We start from the raw sequence: 24,324 nt of genomic DNA on the forward strand, positions 1-24,324 counted from the left end.
ACGCATCACTGATGACTTCGAGTCATAATTATCAAATGTTTGACATCCAATAGCCAGATTAATTTATGTGCTCTTGTGTCATTGAACAAGACAAACTATAGTAGAGATTGTTTTGTCCTGTACCCCCCCCCCAAAAAAAGAGCATGGACTACATAGAAAAGGTGGGTATATTTGTTTTTGTATGTCCTACTCTTCTGCCTTATGCTTTCCTTCACATTTTCCATATAGCAGAGGCAACTTTAATGACTTCCAAGTTTGCTCGCAAATGACTATAATTTGAAGTGGAACAGCAATATTTCTGGTTTTGATGACAGTGTTAACTAGCATGGGAATTAGGAGAAAAAAACATGTTGACGTGCGAGGTTAGCAATATATATATAATTTTTTTTTGCCCAACAATGGTTCACAAGGGACCATGAAAACAAAATTATGGATGTGAAAAACACTATTATAGATTGATTTAGATTCTTTCAGAACACTCTTCCTCAAATTTGAAAATCTAAAACAGCTATTATTTAGCATAATTTATTTAACTATATCTACAGTTCATCTAATACTGATGCCTCTCTTTGATTTTCGTACTTGAAATATCCCAATATGAAGCAGTTTCATCTAGGCAGGGGGAAAAAAAAAAAAAGAGGGTTTGAAAAGACCTAAACAATTCAAAGTACTTTTGCTATGGTAATTCTGAATTTATTATTATTATAATTATTTAAAAATTTCAATTAAAAGATTATCCTGTTCTTATAATTAACAACAATGGTACTTGCTTAAACCCTTTTCAAAGAAATGATAGCATATGTTGCTAACTGGATTGAGAACTGACCCATGTTAAAAAAGATGAAAGGAGAACAGAACAAAATTAATAATAAAATATTTATTTTCACATTTTCCACAACACGCATCATTTAATATTAAATCATAGCTCAGAGACTGAAATTTGTTGACATTGGCACATTAGCAGTTTAAGATAAAATCAATTCTAATTGTACCTCTTTTTTTTTTTAATCAACATGCATGTAAATTATGAAAATAACCTGTGTCATCCACATGAAAATACTACCTAAATGATCAAAACATGATTTTCTATACTTTTACAAATATTATTTCAATACCAAGAATATAATACAATGCAAACAAAAAGTAAAAATAAAAGTTGCTTTCAAACATGGTATGCAATGAAAACGAGTCCAGTACATATATTAATGTAATTAACACTGATTAAAAATACTTAAATTTCCAACAATTTATTTTTGTAACATAATAAAATAAAATAAGATTTTTTAGGGACAAACAATGACTTATTTAAAATGTTTGAAATCTTTACTTCAAATGTTCAAAATATTTATATTTGTATATTTTTTGTAACAAAATAGCAATAACTACTTAAAAAACCCAACATTATCCTCAAAATAAATAAATCTTGTATCCAAATGTGTTCTATTCCAAACTTAATACATCTCTGTATTAATTCCTCCTTCCCCACCCACTTTAAGTCTTTATGTACTTGCACATGTAGTCCTCAAACAAGCCTGCTTGTGGATCAACTATTATAAATGGGTTTTTAAAGATAAGTATAAACCTGACAGTATATATGGTAGTAAATTAGTCCATCTATTGATTCTGACTTCATAAATGTTCCATGTATTGTGTTTACAACATTATTACCTCAGGCATCTTGAACAATATCCAATGAAAACTGACAAAAGACATGAATTATTTATAATAAAAGGATACCATTTTGAACCCAAATTGATTTAAAAAGATTTAAAAATATTGACAAAAATTTACTTTGCTTGAATATTATCCCCGATTTGAGTTTTCAACAAAGAAAAATCCTTTGTAAACCAGTTATATTATGTATGAAAATGTGATTGCAGGAAATATCTTCACTATATTGCAGTATACCATGTGTCGTATTGCACCTACGGAATTAAAAATTGAGCAAGCATGCCAAAAATGAAGTAATTTGTAGTCTTAATTTTAGTTATATACACAAAAATATACATACTTGGTTTCATAACTTGGAGCACACTCTGCTACTATTTATGTTAGAAAACTCATAATATCACAGTCAGATAAAAACATTTTTCTATTATTTAAATTTTTTAATTTTTTTTTTTTTTTTTTTTTTTTTTTTTTACAAAAGATGGATTTAAAAATGAAAAATCACCTTTGCATTATATGTTCTGATTTCTACATATATAAATATAAGCATCCATAAGAAATATATGTAAGTTTAACGGAGTTTAGAATATTATGTTCAAAACAATGAAGTCGCAAACCCAAGAAATCTAAAATAATCATTAAAAAAACATTTACAAAGTGATAGAAGACATTATCACTTTTGTAACACATAATTATTAAAGAGATCATATGATGTAACCACGTGAACTTACAGTTAAACAATCTTGAACATTTCTTGTATTTGGTAAAAGAATTTACCAGACTGATATAACATGGTACGTTATTCTTTCTTAAATACTGATGTACATACTCGGCGAGTTACAAACATGGTTTGATATAACAATTCACAAGAGTTCCAATAATAACGGAAAACTGTTGTTTTCACAACATGGACACTGATTTTCATAATCGTATAATAAATCCAGTAAAATATAATTCGGTTTCATTCTGAGCAAACAAATTACAGAAATCAAATATTTGCAAAACAGAAAATAAAGTTGTATATGTATAATGACCCATTTTAAATTGTGGTCATTTGTTGTCCAACATATATGGTTATTATAGACGGCAGAAAACTGCTATTGTCACACTTAATAGCAGCAATGTATCTTTTATATTCACTTCCCACAGTCAAATATTTTAGATATAATCCAAAGGATCATAAATCATATGATAGAACAGATTATAAATTGGATAATTCAAAGGATTAAAAATGAGACAATGTAGAGAATTGTAAATTATGGTTTATGCAATGTTTCAACAAATGTTTGAAAAAGTCGCAAGCCATTACACAAAAGCTTTGGCTAATGCCCTAGGTATTGTTGTAAAAAAGTGATAATTTCCACTAGACCAGACCAAACATTCAGCAAGGACTAATGGATTTGTCAAACCCAGGTTTACGTTTCATCACATCAATAAATAATCATTACATAATCATCAGTAGACAGTTTTAAATTTTTCAAATGATGTCCATCACATAACAATGTGAAAATAAGTTCCACGGCAATTATGACAAAATAAAAATATCACAGCAACATTGTAAATAATCCCTATATGGGGCGTGCGCCATGCAGGGCTGCCACTTGAGGTGTGATCTCAGGCTCGTTGCAGGAGGATGGAGACTGGGACCAGTCCCCGAGTCCCATGTTGGGATACTGGACGCGATGCATAAGTCGACGTGAAAGGTGGTACGGCTGTGTTCTCTCCAGGTGAGACAGCACCATCAAGACTTGTCTGAAAAAAATCAGAGATAAAAGGAAGGAAATGTTATATTTAATGATGCACTCAACACATTTTATTTACGGTTATATGGCGTTGGACATATGGTTATGGACCACTCAGATACTGAGAGAGGAAACCCGCTGTCGCCACTTCATGAGCTACTCTTTTTCAACTAGCAGCAAGGGATCTTTATTATGCATCATCCCACAGACAGGATAACACATACCACAGCCTTTGATATACCAGTCATGGTGCATTGTCTGGAGCAAGAAATAGCCCAATGGGCCCACTGATGGGGATCGATCCCAGACTGACCGCACATCAAGCAGACGCTTTACCACTGGGCTACCTCCAGCCCCCAGAGATAAAAGATGCAGTTTTGCAGTACAGTAATAATTCAACAGATGTTATTGGTTTAAAATGTTTCACAAAGTTGCCTTAATATTCTTCCAGTATTCACAGTAAAATGCAATGCCGTTGATTACTAATATCAGAGGCACACAGATTAAATGACTTCAAATAGTATATACTGTATGTACATTACTCTGTAGTGACATTGGTTCAACATTTTCCATAGAGTTGCTTTAATATTTGACAGAATGAATTCATAAATAAAACATAAGAATAACTTAAAATATACTCCATGAATACATTAATCTTCAGCTAACACTAACTATGATATGGGTTACTGCTAATATTTTTTTAAACATAAGCTAAAATTAACAAAGTATTGGTAATAAGCAGGATATGACAATGTCACTTGCTGAACAAAGTACTTTTTAGGACCAATTAAATTTGGTTATTTGCAGGACATAATTTATAGGGCCATTTAGTAAGTAAAAAAAAAGAGAAGAAATTATCCTTTACCAAAAACATCAGGCACCAAACAATTATACTTTTATTACTTTTATTCAGAAGGAATAACATTTTGAAGAGACTAACCAATTTTAGCTGACACCATTATGTGATAATAAAAAAAACCCAATCCATTCTGCAGCTGAATGTGTCCTTGTTACTAGGATCCAGTTTATGCTTTTCTAAGGACTTTTTATCTTTGCATTTCTACTCTTGAATAGTCCTATATGAATCTAGAGTTTCAAGCATATCCTATATCATACAGGTAAACTGTCTATACTTGATTTGCAATGGGATAATAAACAGGTGTAAATAATGTAGGACAGCAAAGTGTACCTGTGCAGTGGAGGAATGACATCCTTGGTGCTGAGGGAGCCTCTAGTACACACCACATTGGAGCTACCCATACAGTCACACCACATGTGGATACTATTGCCTGGCAGTCGGTTCTCAACCGCAAAGATCCCACCTGCCCATCCATTCAGCAGTGTGTACACAGTAACACCTTTCCTCACCTGTTAACACAAAACAAAATTCATTAAATATAGTGTATATGATAATGCCATTTCTCACTTAACAACCCAAAACAAAATCCATTAAGTTGAACATATGTGTATTTGATAACACTTTTTTTTCTCTTGACAAATGCAAGTCAAAATTCTCAATATTTTATTTTATTATGAAAATGACTAATCCTTCAACACCTTAAAAATAAATTATTATTGGGATACAATCTGCCATCTGTAATTAAATCTGTTTTCTATCTTTATTTGACATACAAAGGTATTTGCATATACTGTATGAAAACTACAGTAATGGTATAAAGGTAGTACTAAACCAAATAACTTCCGGCTGGGTCAAAGTTCGAGGTGCACCGAACTTTTGATAGAGAAGTGAACACCACAAGTCCTGTGATTGGTTATAAATGTGAGTGTGTTGGTTGTAAAAAATAATAGTTTCATCTGGGTAAAAAAAATGTGCAATTTTATTTCATCTAGTACCAATGTGTCAAGTAGCCTTGTGCTTGAAACATGTATGGGGTACCTGTAAAAAAAAGTACTCGAATTTTGTGTGAAACTAGGGTAGTCATAGACGCTACCCGTTATCTCAGAAACGAGCAGCTTGACCCCCATTTTTTTCTGATTCACTTTAAGTGTAAGGGGTGGTAGTATTTATATCCGTGGCGTTTATGTCGGTTGATACGTTGCAGGTAGGAGTTTTAGCCACATATGTTACTATTGTCGTCTATGGGATTTGATTTGGTAGTATACACCCTATAGCACATATTCAGTGCATAATAAAAAATATTATGATTTTGTCATTTTATTTAATTAAACTATACTGGTTGATTAATTAGCCATCACTCGATCATGCAGGTTCACAATGACCTTGACCTTGACAATAATCTCTGTACATGGCTCAGAATGGAGTTTGAATCAAAGTTAGCACTGAAGAAAAGTTGGTTTTGGCCTATAATTCGTACTGTAAAGATTTCAATAATTTCTTTTTACATGGTATTTGACTTGCCATATACAACTGCTCTTAAATATGGTATTATATATAGGCAACCTGAACTAAGATTTTAATAGCAATTTATTTTTATATTAAAAATAGCATGTGCCAATAGTGGGTTAATGTCTTTAGTTTCCATTAACATTGTTAATGTTTTATGTATGAAATTCTGAAAACTCAAATTTGTAAAGAAGTTGATTTTTATTGTCATTTTGACATATTTATAGGGTGCTAAGTTATATTTTAGACAAATTTGTAGTTTTATGCAAAATTTAAAGTAAATTTGAAGAAAAGCTTGACCAAAAACATAATTAAATTTGTTGTCACTATTGTGCCTTCTGTTCTTATTTGTACATAACAATAAGGTTGTTAAACATATACTTAGATCTCCAGATCATTTTTTTTCTCTTAATAATCACTTAGTTAGCTCTCATGAAAAGCATTTTGAGTTTATACTAGATTCAGAACCAATTTTTTTCAGATTTGATTATCTGCCTTGGATTAAGTTGATAATTTATTTTATTGTTAAAGCTGTATTACCTAATGTTACTAGCTAAATAAAATGCTGGATTACAGATTGTAGGAATACATCTAATGTACATATTGTATTCATCCGGATAAGAAAATAATGCAAGAAAATAGATGTTCGGGTAATTTTGTCATTTAAAAATAGTTTTTTTCAGTAATTAATCAAAAATAAATGTGTTAAAGCTGCAAGATTATTCCAGATATCACAACTATTAAAACCTCCAACTACAGTAGGCTATAAATAAAATATAGTCAGGAATATTGGTGGCTGCCAATAGTTTTGATGGTTCATTATGAAAATCAGCATGGCCGATGGATTTGAAATTCCCATACCTGGTAACTTGAAGACACCCACACCCAGCATACGGGATTTCGCCCAACACTAATGTACAGGACATTAAGTCATTACTTCATACAGGTACAGTCATGTTTGTGTTTCCTTCTTCAGACAGTGTAGTTTTTTAATACTGATATTTCTTTGATATGCCTGTTAAGGTCTTCAAAATGTAGGGGCCAATCAAGTGCATGTGTTTTAATGGAATGCTTTAAAGGGGTAGAGGTACTCTGACTATCTTTGTTGTCTCTACATATATACCCGAGTACACACACACAACTGAAAGTAAATATCTTCAGGAGTTTTATTTTAAAACATTTTGTTGTTTAATATGACATATTGCATTTGTACAAAACTGTGTGCAATATATAAGCCTTATGAGGTGTACATTATATTAGGTTGCACTGTAGAAACAACAGTTTCAGTGAGGTTGTCAGTTTATGTCAGAATACACCAGACCCTGGTTGTCATAAAGACACACAGCTGGACACTTTTTGAAAAATGTATGTTATCAGTATAGGTAGTACTAAACCAAATAACTTCCGGCTGGGTCAAAGTTCGAGGTGCACCGAACTTTTGATAGAGAAGTGAACACCACAAGTCCTGTGATTGGTTATAAATGTGAGTGTGTTGGTTGTAAAAAATAATAGTTTCATCTGGGTAAAAAAAATGTGCAATTTTATTTCATCTAGTACCAATGTGTCAAGTAGCCTTGTGCTTGAAACATGTATGGGGTACCTGTAAAAAAAAGTACTCGAATTTTGTGCGAAACTAGGGTAGTCATAGACGCTACCCGTTATCTCAGAAACGAGCAGCTTGACCCCTATTTTTTTCTGATTCACTTTAAGTGTAAGGGGTGGTAGTATTTATATCCGTGGCGTTTATGTCGGTTGATACGTTGCAGGTAGGAGTTTTAGCCACATATGTTACTATTGTCGTCTATGGGATTTGATTTGGTAGTATACACCCTAAAGAGTATGTAATCTAGTAAATAAGTTAATTTGGAATTTTGTCAAACAGGGCCACATTGTAGAGTATTTAGTTTTAGCCAATCTGTATAAAATGAATTTTAAAATGGTCAGTTTACACAAAAGTTTATAAACCAAATACTAAATTTTGTAGTCACTTTGTATTAATTTTTTTTTTTTGCAAATGGCTAATTTAGTAATGGGTAAAATGACTCCATTTTTAGACACTGACTGAGAATATAAAAATTGATCTAGTCAACATATCTTGCCAATGTATAAAATCAGGATAAAATCTCTTCTTTGACACAAGTCACTGATTTGTATATTTATCAACAACACAAACCTCTTCTCTCGTTCCCTTAGTGATGGCTAATTGGAGAACAGCATCAGCAAGGACATTTTCGTACTGTCGATTGCGGAATGTGCTAATTTCATCAATCATCAGTCGCTTGGAGCTGTGCACTGTCAGCACATAGTGATGGAGATTAGGCTGGATGTCTGGAACTGAAATATAGTTAGATATAAACATCACTAAAATATAATTAAATATAAACATATCGACAAGCCATGCACTGTCAACACATAATGATGGAGATTAGGCTGGATGCCTGGCACTGAAATATAATTAAATATAAACATCTCGACAAGCCATGCACTGTCAACACATAATGATGGAGATCAGGCTGGATGCCTGGCACTGAAATATAATTAAATATAGGATATATACATGCCCACCATATATACTGAACAAAAAAAGAAACTTCCGATTTGTACATAATTTATAGTATTTGTTGTGTTAAAGAATTCATTGTGTAATGAAATTATATAGGTAGTATTAGCCTTGAGCTGTATTATCAGGATTCATGAATTTTATCGATTATTTTTGCACTGTTAATCGTCGACAACGTGAAATTCAATTTACATGTGCATGCATGGTTCGACATGTCCTGTGTAGTATTCGGTCAATTTGTTTTACTTGTCTTACTGACAAATGTTGTCAAGTGAACGAAAACGCTTCAAAATTTGTAAAAAAAAATTAATGTTTTTTTTACATTGTAGCATTTTCAGTATGCCAAGAATACCCAATAATTTACGCGAACGGGCGATTGGCATGCTTGATGCTGGCATGTCAACAGAAGACGTTGCACAAGGCATGTTGGGAGTTCTAGTCGAGCGATACGAAATCTTCGCGTAAGATTTCGAACGACAGGAAGCACCAACGACTTGCCACGTCGTGGACGTCCGCGTGTTACAACGCGTGGTCAAGACCGCTATATCATGAACACGCATTTGCGCAATCGATTCCAAACTGCCACTGCTACTGCTGCTAACTCAACTGGGCTTCATAATAACCGAATCAGTGGGCAAACTGTTCGTAATCGTCTGCGGGAGAACGGTTTACATGCATGACGTCCTTACGTCGGATGCATTTTAACGCAACGTCATCGTCTAAATCGGGCACGTGTACACTCGTTGGATACGGCGACGCTGGAATACCGTTCTTTTTTCAGATGAATCCAGATTTTCTTTACAACGTGGTGATGGCAGGGTGTGCGTCTACCGTAGCAGAAATGAATGCTATGCTGACTGTTGTGTTCTTGAACGAGATCGTTTCGGGGGTGGGGGTTGTGTCATGGTCTGGGCAGCCATTGCCCATGGTTATCGTTCACCACTAGTCGTTACTGATGGCAATTTAAATGCTCAACGTTACCGCGATGACATTCTCGCTCATCACGTCATTCCTCTGTTCCATAACAACGCCAACATCTCGATTTTTCAGCATGATAATGCCACCTCTCATACAGCTAGAGACACTGTAAATTTTCTTAGGACAAATAACATTGATTTCATTGATGACTGGCAAGCTAAAAGTCCTGATCTCAACCCCATCAAGCATGTCTGGGATAGTCTGGACAGACGATTGAGGCGTCGTCCCAACCCACCCGCTAATGTCAACGAACTTCGTCAAGCGCTCATTCAGGAATGGAACAATATTCCACAGAGTTTAGTCAATTCTATGCGCCTGCGATGCACCGCAGTGGTCAATTCAAGAGGTGGTCATACCTGTTATTAAGTGGGTGGGGTTTTTTTTTAACCCCTACCACTTGGTCAAAATTTCTCCCAGTTTCTGTTAACCTATGGCCATGATTTTTGCACCAAATGATGCATCATGGAACACTCTTTAAACGCATATATAACAATTATTCCCCCGGTTTGTTTTCATCAAGTTATGTTCTAGCAAAGTTAGCGGAAGTTTCTTATTTTGTTCAGTATATATAGCCACTTCTATGCTAAGAGACAAAGATGGAATATTCCATTGCTGTTGAATTTTTACGAATTTATCTTTATACACAATATTTAGCATGAGGTATCCATGGTAGTCGACTGGACCTAAATGCAAAAAGATCATTGTGAGGCGAGGCATCTGATCAGACAGTTACAAAAAAGGCAGTTGGCTGTACAGAACAAGAGAAAGAAGCATTCGAAATGATCAGAAACTGTTAAACTGGCCTTGCATACTACATTATAGATTCAAAAGCAATAACTTATTAAAACATTCTAACAAAATATTAGCAGATACCAAAGCAACCCATTCTGCAGCAGCAATAAAAATACATGTCAAGCCACATCACTATCAACCCCATCACAAAATATAACCCCAACTACATTAGTCACCAGGATCCAGTTCACGCTTTTTACTGACATTTTACCATAACAATGTTATATTAACATATCTACTTTTGAACAGTTTTAAACGAATCTACATTCTCTGGCAAATATATTACAGTGTAAAATGACATAAACTTGATTTGCATGGGACTAATAAATGCCACATATTTTCAAATCTATCTTAGCACTAAAATATTGTAAAACCATCGAAAGTTTTGATGTTACTATGATACGGTTTTACAATATAGTTCCTCTAAGATATTGTAAAACCATCGAAAGTTTTGATGTTACTATGATACGGTTTTACAATATAGTTCCTCTAAGATATTGTAAAACCATCGAAAGTTTTGATGTTACTATGATACGCTTTTACAATATAGTTCCTCTAAGATATTGTAAAACCATCGAAAGTTTTGATGTTACTATGATACGGTTTTACAATATAGTTCCTCTAAGATAGCTTCCAAAATATGGGTCCAGGTTTAAACAATGTTTGAGATTAAAGTTGTCCAAACAAGTTTAAACAAGTTGCTCACACATTTTTCTTTAAAATGGTACTACATCTGAATATCATACTACACACTTACCAGTACTCCAGTGGTTGAATGCCAGACACAGTATAATGTATTCTCCCATTTCCAGCATCACGTTACAACCGATGAAGCAGCGCAGCTGTCGTTGACTGTGTGCAATCATCTTTCCCGTCGCACAGTTTGGATTGGTTGAGTTCCGCAACACCAGTATACACAAATCTAAAGTGGATTTTGTGTCCTTGTTTGGTCCTCTGTAACAAAAAACATAAAATATAATGCGAAAATACCACACAATTTTATGTAAATGTTTTTAGTATTATTCCTTTAAGTTTAAGTGGTTACTAACAGTCTGTATCATATATCATGTATATATTACAACTTCATGTCATTTATTTCATCGAAGACATTACATTTATATTAACATCTACCAAAGCTAACCAGCAACTTTCATTGTAATACACAAAACGTTTTCGATTTTTCCCTAAAATATCATAAAAGTTAGAAAAACCCATGAAAAGAATACTTACCGATTCAAATATAAACTTTACTTTATGTATTTATAAAATAATTAAGTGAATATATGTGAGTAAAAGTTATAAACTTATACCCACTCAATGTGGTTTTTGTCAACAATTAATCCAGTAGTCTGCAGGTTATTTAAAGATAAATAAACCTGACATCAAAAGATATAATGGATCGTCAGTTTCTGGACTTATTAACAGCATTATACCAATTCAATTATAAGATTTAAGCATTTAGAATAAATAATGGGGGAAGTGGCAGGCAATTTAATATACACCCACCACCAACAAATAAGGGAAAATATGCAGCAAACACCTCATGAATAAAAGAATAATAATGTTGATAGAGATTTTTATACGAGCTTGTGTGTCGTACTAATTTTACGAAACAAGTGTCAGGATTATTGTATTACCCGAGCGAGAGTGAGGGCAATACATGAATCCTGACACAAGTTTCGTAAAATCAGTACATTCACATGCAAGTGTAATAATTTCTTTATTATCCACATTTTCCAAAATATTATTTTCATGAATAACAAGCTAGGACCATGTCAAAACACCACAAATTTAACTAAAAAGAGTCGACGAGACTACATCATTTTCTGAAATGACATCATTTTGATAAGCGGTTACACTGTGGAAGTCGCATTAAGTTATGATGTCGCTTTACAAAATTATGTCATTCACTGTGCATATAAAATCATTATGGCACAAGTGGGTCATACTGGTTATATTTCCCTTAATATCTTGAACTATGTGGATAATAAATTCAAATATGTTTTTAGGAATATGTTGCAGGATGTGAGATTACAGCTTTGGTATTTTGCTAGTTAAATTCAACAAGTGCGAGTCAAAAGCTCATCACCCACCTGGTACCTTCCTGAAACAAGCCCAACTCGAGCTCGGTTGTCTCAAACACTGTGAGCTTGATGATCTTCATAGGCTGTAGAGCATTCGACGGGAAGTCGCCCTGGAATCGACTCTCTCGCCAATCAGGCTGAACCTTACACACATCAACACTGTCAAAGTGTCTGCAAATAACAAGCATTTTAGACATAACAAATACTTTAGACATAACAGACTGAATAGTCACAGACTCAAGCTCTCGAATACAGCAATGTGCCTATGTGGACAGGGAAAAGAGACAACAACCCACTTCCTCTAGGATTGCAGCCAGCACCAATAAATAAGAGACCAGATATGGCCTGCTTATGTATCCCGGCAGAAAAATTACATGATGACAAACTAAAAATTTGTGCTGGATAAAAACCATGCACAAAATGCAGCTGCCCGTCGGAAAGGCTTTGTGATATCACAGTTTGGTACAGAATCTGTGCATTTTAGCATTAAAGTCTAGCAGAGAGAATCTGTGCCATTTATGATTTACATTTTTATAAATTTCCCACAATAATTTCAGAGCAATTTTTTGACATCACTGCCTAGCTATGGTAGATAATGTATTGATTTTGACAATATCTTACATTCTTCGTCCAGGATTATTAGTAGACCATGTTTAGAGCTAGGCAAAACTAGTGTTAAAGGGACACACCCTAGTTAGTTATTTGTTAACCATTACGGCGTTGTTTTTCGCTATTAAACCCCATTTTTCACAAATAAAATTGCACTTTACTTACATTTTATTATTTAGAATACACATTTCCATTCACCTGAAGTGCTTTTTGGTAATCCTGATGTTTGTAAAACCACGAAATGCATTTTTTGCATTTTTTCACAAGACGTGCTATCGAGAAAAAACCGTTAAGCAAGCGAGGTCCAATCTATTTTTAGAGGGAATCTTCCTGTGTAACGTCACAGATGTTGGTATACCACGTGACCGTTATTAGAGGCACTGATTTTCCGTGATCGCGGAATCGCGGACGGAATCGCGGAAATACCTATCTGAAACGGAATTCCCGATTTTTTCCCAAAACATTATTTAACTTTAAATAGCGCATTTGATTAATTAAAAAAAAAAATTCGAACTAGAAACTATAGACACCGACATCTGCCTGTGCTACGCTACGACACTAGTACCTTTGTATGTTACACCAAATGTTTAATGTAGAGTATCTAGACGTTTTACCAGTCGTGTTTTCTTTGCTTATTCCCGGCGATTTAACGGGAAAAAACGAACATTGTGAGCTAAAATTGTCCGATATTTACTCAAGTGAAAGATATATTATGTTATGTTTGCTTAATAATTTTTAACATTTGCGGCATTGCCATATTTCCGATCTCACAAAGGAATGCAGTAGTATGCCAGGCTTTGTTCAAAATAAATTATATAAGGGAAGTGGTTTATAGTGTGATCGTTTGTAATTATTTTCTCGATAATATCGTAAAGAAAAGCGAAAATGTCCGAAGTCTGTGTGAAACAAAAACAGAATTTGTTTAATACTGAAACGGAAAAAAACAGATTTTGTAACATTATGAAACGGAAAAGGGAAAAATCTGAAACGGAAAATCAGTGCCTCTACGTTATCATTTCGGTTCAGTTTGTTTTCTCGTGCACGGTTCGCGCAATCAACATCCGATTTGTTGTAGTTCATTTGTGAGATTTTTCTTCACAGTTCGTGAACATTTTCAGTAACAATAAAGTTCAGACAAGTAAGTGTCTCAATACAAAACGTTACAAACCCTTAAAACCAATAATTTTGCTAAGTCTTACGATATCTGGAGAGGGGATACAACCAGGACAGAACAGTTGGAACATGTCCAGGAGAGGTGAAAAGAACGCACCCCAAGTCTGTGTGCACTCTGTGAAATTTGTCGTGACGTAGGCATTGTTGTGCTTCGAGCGACATCTACCGATGACATCAGAATACTAACTTTCAAAATTATTTCAAGCAATTGGGACATGGGGATTCCCATGGTATTTATCGATATAAAACCTGCTTTTTCACTCCATTTGATAAAAACGTGATCTACCGTATATCGCTGTGTATTAGCCGACTTTTTGATACAAAAATTATCAAGTCAAAAGCTGGGGTCAGCTTATCTAAGGAGTCAACATTTTATAGTAAATGTAAAGTTAGAATAGTGACGTCACGGCTCGACTCGATCTATTGTCATTATTGTGCTCTGCATTTCCGCTTTCATAAAGGTTTAGTATTGCATTTTAACACAAGCTATTACAAATAAAAGATATTAAAATTGTATATATATGTTCATCTTTAATAAATGTTGGTGTTTAAAAGTTATTTAGTAATATTTATCTGTTTAAACAACAATAAATGGTGACCGATCAAAACAATTTCGGAAAACTTTGCAGGTCACGTGTCATTACAAAACTGCTTACTAAACTGGTGAACATGTTAATTATTCCAGCTTCATTTGTTTTGTTTGTCGGCTTGGGATTAATCGACACGGGTGGTTGGGTATGGTAGGGCATAGCCGACTAGTAATGAAAAGACCGATTAGCACAATCAACAATGCAAACAGTCACTGTGTTTTTAACGTGTGGCTGCAATCAAGAATGTAAGAGAATAAAACAAATGACTGAAAGGTAAGTGTTTAATACTAACTGCAATAACAACAGTAATAAATTTGAAAGTCGTTTCATGTTAAAGGGTCGCATGCTATCAAAATATAATCAAAAGATTAAAAGTGAGTTCACATAACAAAAAGCATTAAAACCCCAGCCGTCAAATAAATATTTACTACGACCAACAAATTGCATACGAGTACAACATGAGTTCCAAGAGAAAACTATGTGCATACGATGCTAGCTTCAAATTACGTGTAATTGAGTTTGCTGAAAATTCGAATAATTGTGCAGCAGCAAAACAGTTTGATGTTAATGAGCGACAAGTTCGTAATTGGAGAAAGGAGAAAACCGTTCTTGCCGATATGCCAAAAACAAAGAAGGCCAGACGACATTCGGTGTCCCCAAACTTAGCACTAGAGGAACTGTTGGAGCCCTGGGTTTCGGAGCAACGTCAGGCTGGCCACATCGTGACACGAGTTATGATTCGTCAACGCGCATTATACCTTTGCAAGATGAGGAAAGATTTGGGAATAGAATCAACATTCAAGGCGACTGCAAACTGGTGTTCAGGTTTTATGGAAAGGAACAATCTTGTTCTATGCCAGCGTACCCACATCGCACAAAAACTACCTGATGAAGTAGATAAGAAAATCCTGTCATTTCAACAGTTTGTTTTGAAGGAAAGAAAACGATTTGAGTTTCCAGTTGCACAGATTGGCAATATGGACGAAACACCGATGAATTTCGACATGCCAGGAAACCGAACGATCGACACGAAGGGCACACACTCGGTACAAGTGAAAACCTGTGGAGCAGAGAAACAACACTTCACAGTAGTACTGGCCTGTATGGCGGATGGGACAAAATTAAAGCCCATGGTGATCTTCAAGAGAAAGACATTTCCAAAGGATAAATTTCCTAAAGGCGTTATTATTGCGGTACAGGAAAAAGGGTGGATGAACGAGTCACTGGTGTTACAGTGGTTAGATGACGTGTGGATGGCCCGGTCCGGAGGTGCACGAGGCTGTCAGTCATTCCTGGTGTGGGATATGTTCCGTGCACACCTGTGCGAAGCCGTGAAAAAGAAATTGAAGGAGTTGAAAGTGAGGCAATGTGTCATTCCTGGAGGCTGTACATCCTTGTTACAGCCACTTGACGTTAGCCTGAACAAGCCATTCAAAGCAAACGTGAGGAAGGAGTGGAATGACTGGATGGTTGGATGGTTAACGGTGAGCAGAGTTACACCAAAAACGGAAGCAGACGGCGAGCACCTTTACCGGTTGTGGTTCAGTGGGTAAAAGATGCATGGGAAAAGATCCCTAGCGACATGATCGTCAGGAGCTTTCTAAAGACAGGAATCGCCAACAGCATGGACGGCACCGAAGACGACAGTTTATTCAACGACATGTGCGCAGACACCACCGTACGATCACTCCCAGAAGCAGAAGTGATCGAGAATGTTCGAGAAAATCAGCTGAATGATTTTTACGACGACACTGCAGACCAGGCTGTGTGGGACATTATCGAGGCCGATGATTCTGACAACGAGTTCAGCGGATTCACTGCTGACGATCTTCCCGAGTGAATGAACAGTGAATAAACCATGTGGATTGTGCTACTTTGTAACATTAAATGAATTAGAAATGGACATAAAGTTTTAAAATGTAACCTATAAATGTTTACTGACATAAAGTATGGAAAAAAAAAATCCCTGGTTGTTGTTATTACTACTACTATTATTATTATTTCTGTTTAGGTATATTTCGCTATCTTGGTACTTATATTTTACGAGAAATAAATTAACCGGACACCGTTTCTATAAATAGAAATCGGCTACTGCTTCCAGATAAGTTTGCTGTGACAAATGATGTTTGAAAGCAGATGTACTTTGTCATTTTGTAGACCACACAGACATCTGATTTGGTTAGTTTTATATAGGGGGGGTCGGCTTATATACAAGGTCTATAATTTTAAAGCCGATTTGGAGGGTGAAACTAGGGGGTCGGCTAATGCATGGAGTCGGCTAATACACAGCGATATACGGTAAGTGTGTTACATGTTTGTAGATTAACCAAATTATAATTTATTTTCGCTGGATGGAACTAGGGTGTGCGGCTTTAAAGGTATCGGATTTAAGTGACCTTTGGTCAAAAAGTGATTTTGTGTACTTTGTAATAAAAAATGTCATATACCGTATTTTCCCATGTATTATGCGCACCGGTGTATAAAGCGCACCCCCCACTTTGAACGTTTATTCCAAGAAAAAAAACATAAACTACAATATAATGCGCACCGTTTTTTTAAACCACAAAATCGACAGTGAATGCAAGATGTACCGTTTTCCCCATCACCAAAATTAACAAAAAGCGAAAGAAGCGGTATATTCAAGAAACAAAACTTAAGTTAGGTATTTGAGTACATAGACCTACATGTCACATTAAACAAAGGCTAGTACTTGCGTACTTACGTCACAGACTCACACGTGCATAAATCAAAACAGTTATATACCCCATACACTGTAAATTACTAATAAATATATGAAAACAAAAATATAGCATATTACATTTCGTTCTCATGGCTAACGTGAATGCGCGAGATTTCTAAATTTATAATAGTGTAGTGTATTTCCGGTTTGCCGGAAATGGCCGAATTAAATCTCGTGGAAATTAAAAATATTTATGGTCCCGTTTTGTCATTTTTGTGTACTTTTTGGCAAGGTATGGATACTTTTGTAGATTTATTTTGCATTTATTACAACCATCACAAGTGAAAAGCGATTTTTAAGAGGGTTTTGGCGTTTCGTTGTAATGAACACTGTCAATAACCTGTAAAGTACCGTAAACTACCGATCGGCGATTTTTCATGGGTGATCGATGGACATTTTTAAAAGATATTTTTTCTATTGCTATGTATAGTGCGCACCCCCATTTTTAACCTGTATTTTCTGGGAAAAAAGTGCGCATAATACACGGGAAAATACGGTAGTCATTACCATTTTGCAGAATTTGCTTGTTATTTATAAATAAATGTATGAAATTCAGAATGACCATTTGAAAATAAGGATCAGGATCCTCACAATGTGTCAGTTACATTAGTAAAATACCATGATATACCCTGTACAATCTAATATATTTTGTTAAATATTATGAAAGCTCACTTGATCAGATCTTCGAATGACATCCAAAAAACACCCTGCATTCCACCATGCACCATTAAATCATTGCGGATTTTAGTGCTGACTGTCTGCCACTGGGGTGACTCATCCGACCAATCTCCTTTCCAGGAAAACCGACCCCATGGATTCCGTAATCTGACCAACCTAAATACATTAAAAATGATAATGAATGTAGAACAAAACCAATAAAAACACTGCAATATGATAACAAATTACAAAAATTAGTCTTGAAATCCATTTCCTTTGATTTGACCCCAAAATAAATATAAAATGTTGTCCTTTTTATTAGAAAAAATAGCATTTTGAAGTAAAATAAATCTAAACTTTGAAGAAATATATTACAAAAGGATAAAAAAGAAATAATTACTTTTTCTTTTTTTTACATTAGATAATGTGAATTACATTATTTTTTCAGGCTATAAAGTACATCATAATAAATGATCAATATATTAGGAAGAACAAAATTTAAAGTTTTCTTACTTATTGCCTTCAACATCTGCCACGTTAAGAATGGAGTATGCGTGTCGCGGGCGGAGTCCGACAGATTGATAATACTGTTCGTCAATCGTCATATTTCCACCACCACACGAAGCTCCCATCAGAAATCTGAAACAGGTAAGATACACATTTTCACTGTTTTATCATTGATGCTTTCCATCTCATTTTTTACAGTATTTCAAAAACAGTCTTTTAAATTGGATTCCACATTTTCAAGAACGATTTTATACATGCATGCAAATTGTAAGCTTTTGTCCATGTTTGTCTTCTGCAACCTGCTATAACCGTAAATAAAATGTGTTGAGTGCGTTGTTAAATAAAAAGTAAAGTAAAGTTTGTTTTATTTAATGACTCCACTAGAGCACATTGATATTTTATCTTATCATCAGCTATTGGACGTCAAACATATGGTCATTCTGACACTCTTTTTTAGAGGAAACCCGCTGTAACCACATAGGCTACTCTTTTATGACAGGCAGCAAGGGATCTTTTATTTGCGCTTCCCACAGGCAGGATAGCACAGACCATGGCCTTTGTTGAACCAGTTATGGATCACTGGTCGGTGCAAGTGGTTTACATCTACCCATTGAGCCTTGCGGAGCACTCACTTAGGGTTTGGAGTCGGTATCTGGATTAAAAATCCCATGCCTCGACTGAGATCCGAACCCAGTACCTACCAGCCTGTAGACCGATGGCCTAACCACGACGCCACCGAGGCCGGTCGACAAATAAAACATTTCCTTTCTTCTGCATTGCTGCTGAGAAAAAGTTGTACTATAAGTCTAAAAAGAAGTCTAATTTCTAGAACTGCATCTCAATTTCTAGCATTTGCTTCTAAGTTAGAATTTAAACAGCTTGTTTCAGATAATTCACTGTAGTCTCACCCGAACAATGATTGAACTGTTTGGAGAAACATAAATGTCCATGATCTTTAGACTTACCCATGGTCTTTGGAACTTAAAAGCTTGGTCCATATCATATCTGGTTCAATTTGTGTCTTTCTTGCTTCATTGCCTGAAGAAATAACCATCGAGAACAATATAAATTAGTTTGCCAAGTGTGACAGCTACTGCTAAATTTAATGTTTCTTTCTTATTTAAATATATATATATATATATATATATATATATATATATATTGGAAAGAAGTTAAATGTTTTCACAAAACATACAAATATATTGTCTAAGTTATTGCTGTTAGTGAGATGACACTTAAAAAGTTAATTTTTTAGGAACTATTATTGTACATATAATATGATGACCGTAAATTATATATATTATCAAAGGGACTTTTCTGAGTTTGTAGCTACTTTAAAAAGATTTTTTAAAATAAAATATTTTGAAATTATTAAAATTACAATTTACTTACAATTTTTTTTTTTAGAATATGAATATATCTACAGTGTTTCCGCCAGAAATAAATTTTTGGATTCGGTGCTATGGAGTTGAATGGGCCTCACCCAGAAAGAAAATGGGTTCAATTTAGTGTTAGGGTTAAGAAAAGTATAGAGTAATGATAAGAGTAATTAATATTTTTTTTAAAGTTAACTTAAAATAATAAAATCTGCCAAAAAAATTGAGTATGGTGCCATAGCTGTTTTACCCGCTGGCAGAAACCCTGGTCTATATCCAATGCATTTCAGGACATCATATGTTTTGTAGTATCTCAATATAAATTTTTGTCTAAAATAATGTTGTACATACAAATTTATTATTTAAAATAAATTTAATCGCCTTTTCCAACTAAAACTTATGTATGGCCCTACACTTATAGTTAACTTGTGCATCACAGACAAGCCAATTACAGGTTAATTTGTATGTCACAGAGTGATCAATTTGACCATGTTTTTTTTTTTTCATTGGATGGTATGGCATTGGTGATCTGGTCATCACCTAGCAGCAGCCAGTCGTATGTCTTTAAAATGTTATTGCACGTATGTGTGTTAACACTATATGTGTTATAAAAAATAACAAATGATGTTCTCACCAACATCAGGTTGGTTCTCACCAACATCAGGTAAGAAAAGGTTTTAAAAAAAAGGAAAAAGCAGGATGTGTCTTTATTTTGTTGAGGAGAACAAAGATTTGCTAAGGCTAAAGACTCAGGATAGTCCATTAAATCTTCCAAGAACAGATTGAAAAATATTTTTATCATGAACATACAATCATCAAAAATTAATTGAAACTGTCAGAAATACACAAATTAAATGTATTAAGCTAATGATAGAAAATTAACTAATGCCTAACCAAATTTTTTTTTGCTTAATTTGTTTTTGTCATATGACAATTCTTCATTAAAAGAATAACACTGCTATTGTTTACATGAAGTTCTTTAAAATAATTTAAGTTTAAACAATAACATATGCTCGCATCATTCCTACTAGTCATTAATCACTTCTACTAGTCATTAATCATTCCTACTAGTCAATAATCACTCCCACTAGTCAATATATAATCACTCCCACTAGTCAATAATCATTCCTACTAGTCAATAATCACTCCGACTAGACATTAATCACTCCTACTAGTCATTAATCACTCCTACTAGTCATTAATCACTCCTACTAGTCATTAATCACTCCTACTAGTCATTAATCACTCCCACTAGTCAATAATCACTCCCACTAGTCATTAATCACTCCCACTCGTCAATAATCACTCCCACTAGACATTCATCACTCCCACTAGTCATTAATCACTCCCACTAGTCAATAATCACTCCCACTAGTCATTAATCACTCCCACTAGTCAATAATCACTCCCAGTAGTCAATAATCACTCCCACTAGTCATTAATCACTCCCACTAGTCAATAATCACTCCCACTAGTCAATAATCACTCCCACTAGTCAGTAATCACTCCCCCACTCACTCCCACTAGTCAGTAATCACTCCCACTAGTCAATAATCACTCCCACTAGTCATAATCACTCCCACTAGTCATTAATCACTCCCACTAGTCAATAATCACTCCCACTAGTCATTAATCACTCCCACTAGTCAGTAATCACTCCCAGTAGTCAATAATCACTCCCACTAGTCATTAATCACTCCCACTAGTCAGTAATCACTCCCAGTAGTCAGTAATCACTCCTACTAGTCAATAACAGACGAAACACCCGATTTACCTTGAAGAGCGACACTCTCGCATGGAGCACCAGTTAGAGTAGCAAGACCTTCAATACATTTACCAGCAACCAGCGCCTCATAACAGCCATGTAGTTTAGCCATAGCCTTCTCTATCAGAGGAACCCACAGTTGTCTCCTCTTGGCCTTAAAGGAGAGGACAATTAAGGCATTTGGCCTGGTATGCATATTTAACGATATATAATGCACATTATTGCTTAATATCAACACGTATAATCGTATAGTTAATTAATAAAACGGTTAAATGTGACGGCTATTATATATAACGGGCGCAGCCATTTTGTACCATCTCAGTGAGTACGCCCTCTGGCGAGCTGGTGGTTACGTAATGCTTAACGCGTCACATCAGGAATGAGCCTTAGAACTAGAGAAACACAATCTACCTGGTTTTTGCGGGATGATAAATAGTCATACATTGCAATGTTCTGTAATAATACACATCCCAGTAAGCCAGTAATAAGTATATCCAGTACTATATATATATTATTATTCAATACAAAATAAAATACCATTGTCAAAGCGGCTACACAACAAGTCGAAACAATTAACAATGTTTTGCCCATGCATTAACCTACGTACTGAAATGATACACGGAGTGCTTTCTTAGTTAATTGGTCTATGCTGTTAGTTGCTTCTACCTGTAATTCCTGATTGGCAGGTGTGTATGTGATTGGTAACCAGACGAGCCAGTTAATTGACGCTGTCTAGACACAAAAATACATACCGGTATTGTGGAATATTACCTGTCGCCCCTAAAATTGTAATGGACATGGTTTATTACTGTATTGATTAAGTAGACTTTTCCATCTAAAACCACAGAACTGACCAATTACGTAGTCCCAAAGAAAAAAAATCATCACTTGGGTATCGTGGGTTGTCGTTTTTGCTCCAACGTAGCATATCAATAGGCCTAATAGTGTACATTTTTCCTTTGGATTATTAACAGAGAAAAATACTATAACCCCATTTTGTTCCGTTAATGCAACTTGAAATATATTTAGTTAAATAGTTTATTATATTATTGCGTCATTTATGCTGTTTTACAAGTCAGGTTGATCAAAGAGAAGCGCCTTGTCGAAAATTACTGCTTTTGTTTACATTGTACATACAGGAGATGGTCAGGAGCTGACATCACTTCGCCCCAAGCTATCCCACCGGACGTCACAAAAACGAAACAAAATGGCTGCCCCCAGTTAGCAGGAATAATCATGGTTTTTTATTAACTCTAAAATTACGCATTTTTAATTTGCTAAAGTGTCAGTATGTGTTGGTGGTCCGGGTATGCATCTTTCCAACACATAAGGCTCTTGTTGGAGTTGACCCTACCTTTAAAGAAATGAAAAACGTTCTTAAAGGTTTTGTTTAACCACACAAGGCTTGAACCTGCTGAAATTTTGAAATGTGTTTGCCATAGATAAAATGCTTACCGACGGCAATTTTGAGCCTGCCAAAGGCAATTGTAAATCAGTAACTTTTGCAACAAATATAAAAACCAAATATATTTCATTCAATCAACAGCAATAATTTGTATCCGTCGACAAAAAACTGCCATTGGTGAAGCTCCTGATCGACGGCAAATCATATTGCAACTACGGTAATTGCCATCAGTGCCGCTGTTAAGTTCAAGACCCGAGAGAAAACCTGCTACATTTTTCCATTAACAGCAAGGGACATTTTATATATAAATGTTATGCAAGTGAAATCCCATTTATAATAGTTTAGTTACTGGCATCTCCAAGAACTAAACACATGTCTATATACCATTCAGACAATTCGATAGAATGTAACTATGTCCATGAAGCAATCCATATAAACTTACACTTTAAAGCCTTTTTATTTTTGCATGTTATTTGGGGGTTTTATTTTCATGTCATTTTATTATTTTCACTTTTTTTTAATACTCGAAAATAAAACAATTCATGAAAATAGATTCTATATAAAAAAAACATAAACATGCAATCACAAAGCTATTAAACCATTACAACAATGCACTATTATGTCAAGGAATAAAGAATGTGGTGTGATGTACCAACCTGTGAAAATACAAGCACGCCTTGCTCGGTGCAGGGAAAATGATCATCTATCAACACAACTTTCCACTTGCCATCGTGACACAGACGGACCTGGTACGCTCCCTCAGGACAAACGTCCTTTGTCAGAATGATTCTTTCCACAAGGCTTGGCCTCTCAGCCAACACAGCAAGAGAGCTCAGAAACCTGGAGTTAAATATGTATAACAATATTATAGGTATTTATTTTAACATACATGAATATAATATTTAGTAATGTTATACATAACTACTCACACAGTAATTTAACAAAGAATAAAACTGTAAAGTATTTGATTTAAAACATTACAGAATATATAGATTTTTCCTGTAAAATAATGACATCTTTATAGTAAATGTTTGTCTTGTTGAAAAACCACAAAAATCTAAATACCTACTAAATTGATTGAAAAAATACATAGTATACTGTACATACTCATGGAAGGAAATTTTTATTTAACGATGCAATCAACACATTTTATTTACGGTTATATGGCATCAGACATGGTTAAGGACCACGCAGATATTGAGAGAGGAAACCTGCTGTCGCCACTTCATCAGCTACTCTTTTTGATTAGCAGCAATGGATCTTTTATATGCACCATCCCACAGGCAGGATAGTACATACCACGGCATTTGTTA

General features: G+C 34.8%; 1 protein-coding gene across 1 annotated transcript in view; it reads right to left on the bottom strand.

Annotated features, from left to right (window-relative positions):
* Positions 1 to 862: 862 nt before the first annotated feature.
* Positions 863 to 24,324, bottom strand: part of LOC121375260 (calpain-15-like) — a 32,196-nt gene continuing 8,734 nt past the window's right edge. Inside the window, exons 4-13 of the mRNA XM_041502630.1 lie at positions 23,668 to 23,851; positions 21,616 to 21,760; positions 19,431 to 19,503; positions 18,472 to 18,597; positions 17,974 to 18,135; positions 12,199 to 12,360; positions 10,863 to 11,059; positions 7,949 to 8,109; positions 4,600 to 4,778; positions 863 to 3,420 (exon numbers count right to left, since the gene is read on the bottom strand). Of these exons, the coding sequence (XP_041358564.1) occupies positions 3,237 to 3,420; positions 4,600 to 4,778; positions 7,949 to 8,109; positions 10,863 to 11,059; positions 12,199 to 12,360; positions 17,974 to 18,135; positions 18,472 to 18,597; positions 19,431 to 19,503; positions 21,616 to 21,760; positions 23,668 to 23,851 (1,573 nt within the window). The 3' untranslated portion in view covers positions 863 to 3,236. The remainder of the gene's footprint in view (positions 3,421 to 4,599; positions 4,779 to 7,948; positions 8,110 to 10,862; positions 11,060 to 12,198; positions 12,361 to 17,973; positions 18,136 to 18,471; positions 18,598 to 19,430; positions 19,504 to 21,615; positions 21,761 to 23,667; positions 23,852 to 24,324) is intronic.

This window comes from Gigantopelta aegis, chromosome 6 (assembly GCF_016097555.1).
Source record: "Gigantopelta aegis isolate Gae_Host chromosome 6, Gae_host_genome, whole genome shotgun sequence".
Taxonomy (NCBI): domain Eukaryota; kingdom Metazoa; phylum Mollusca; class Gastropoda; order Neomphalida; family Peltospiridae; genus Gigantopelta; species Gigantopelta aegis.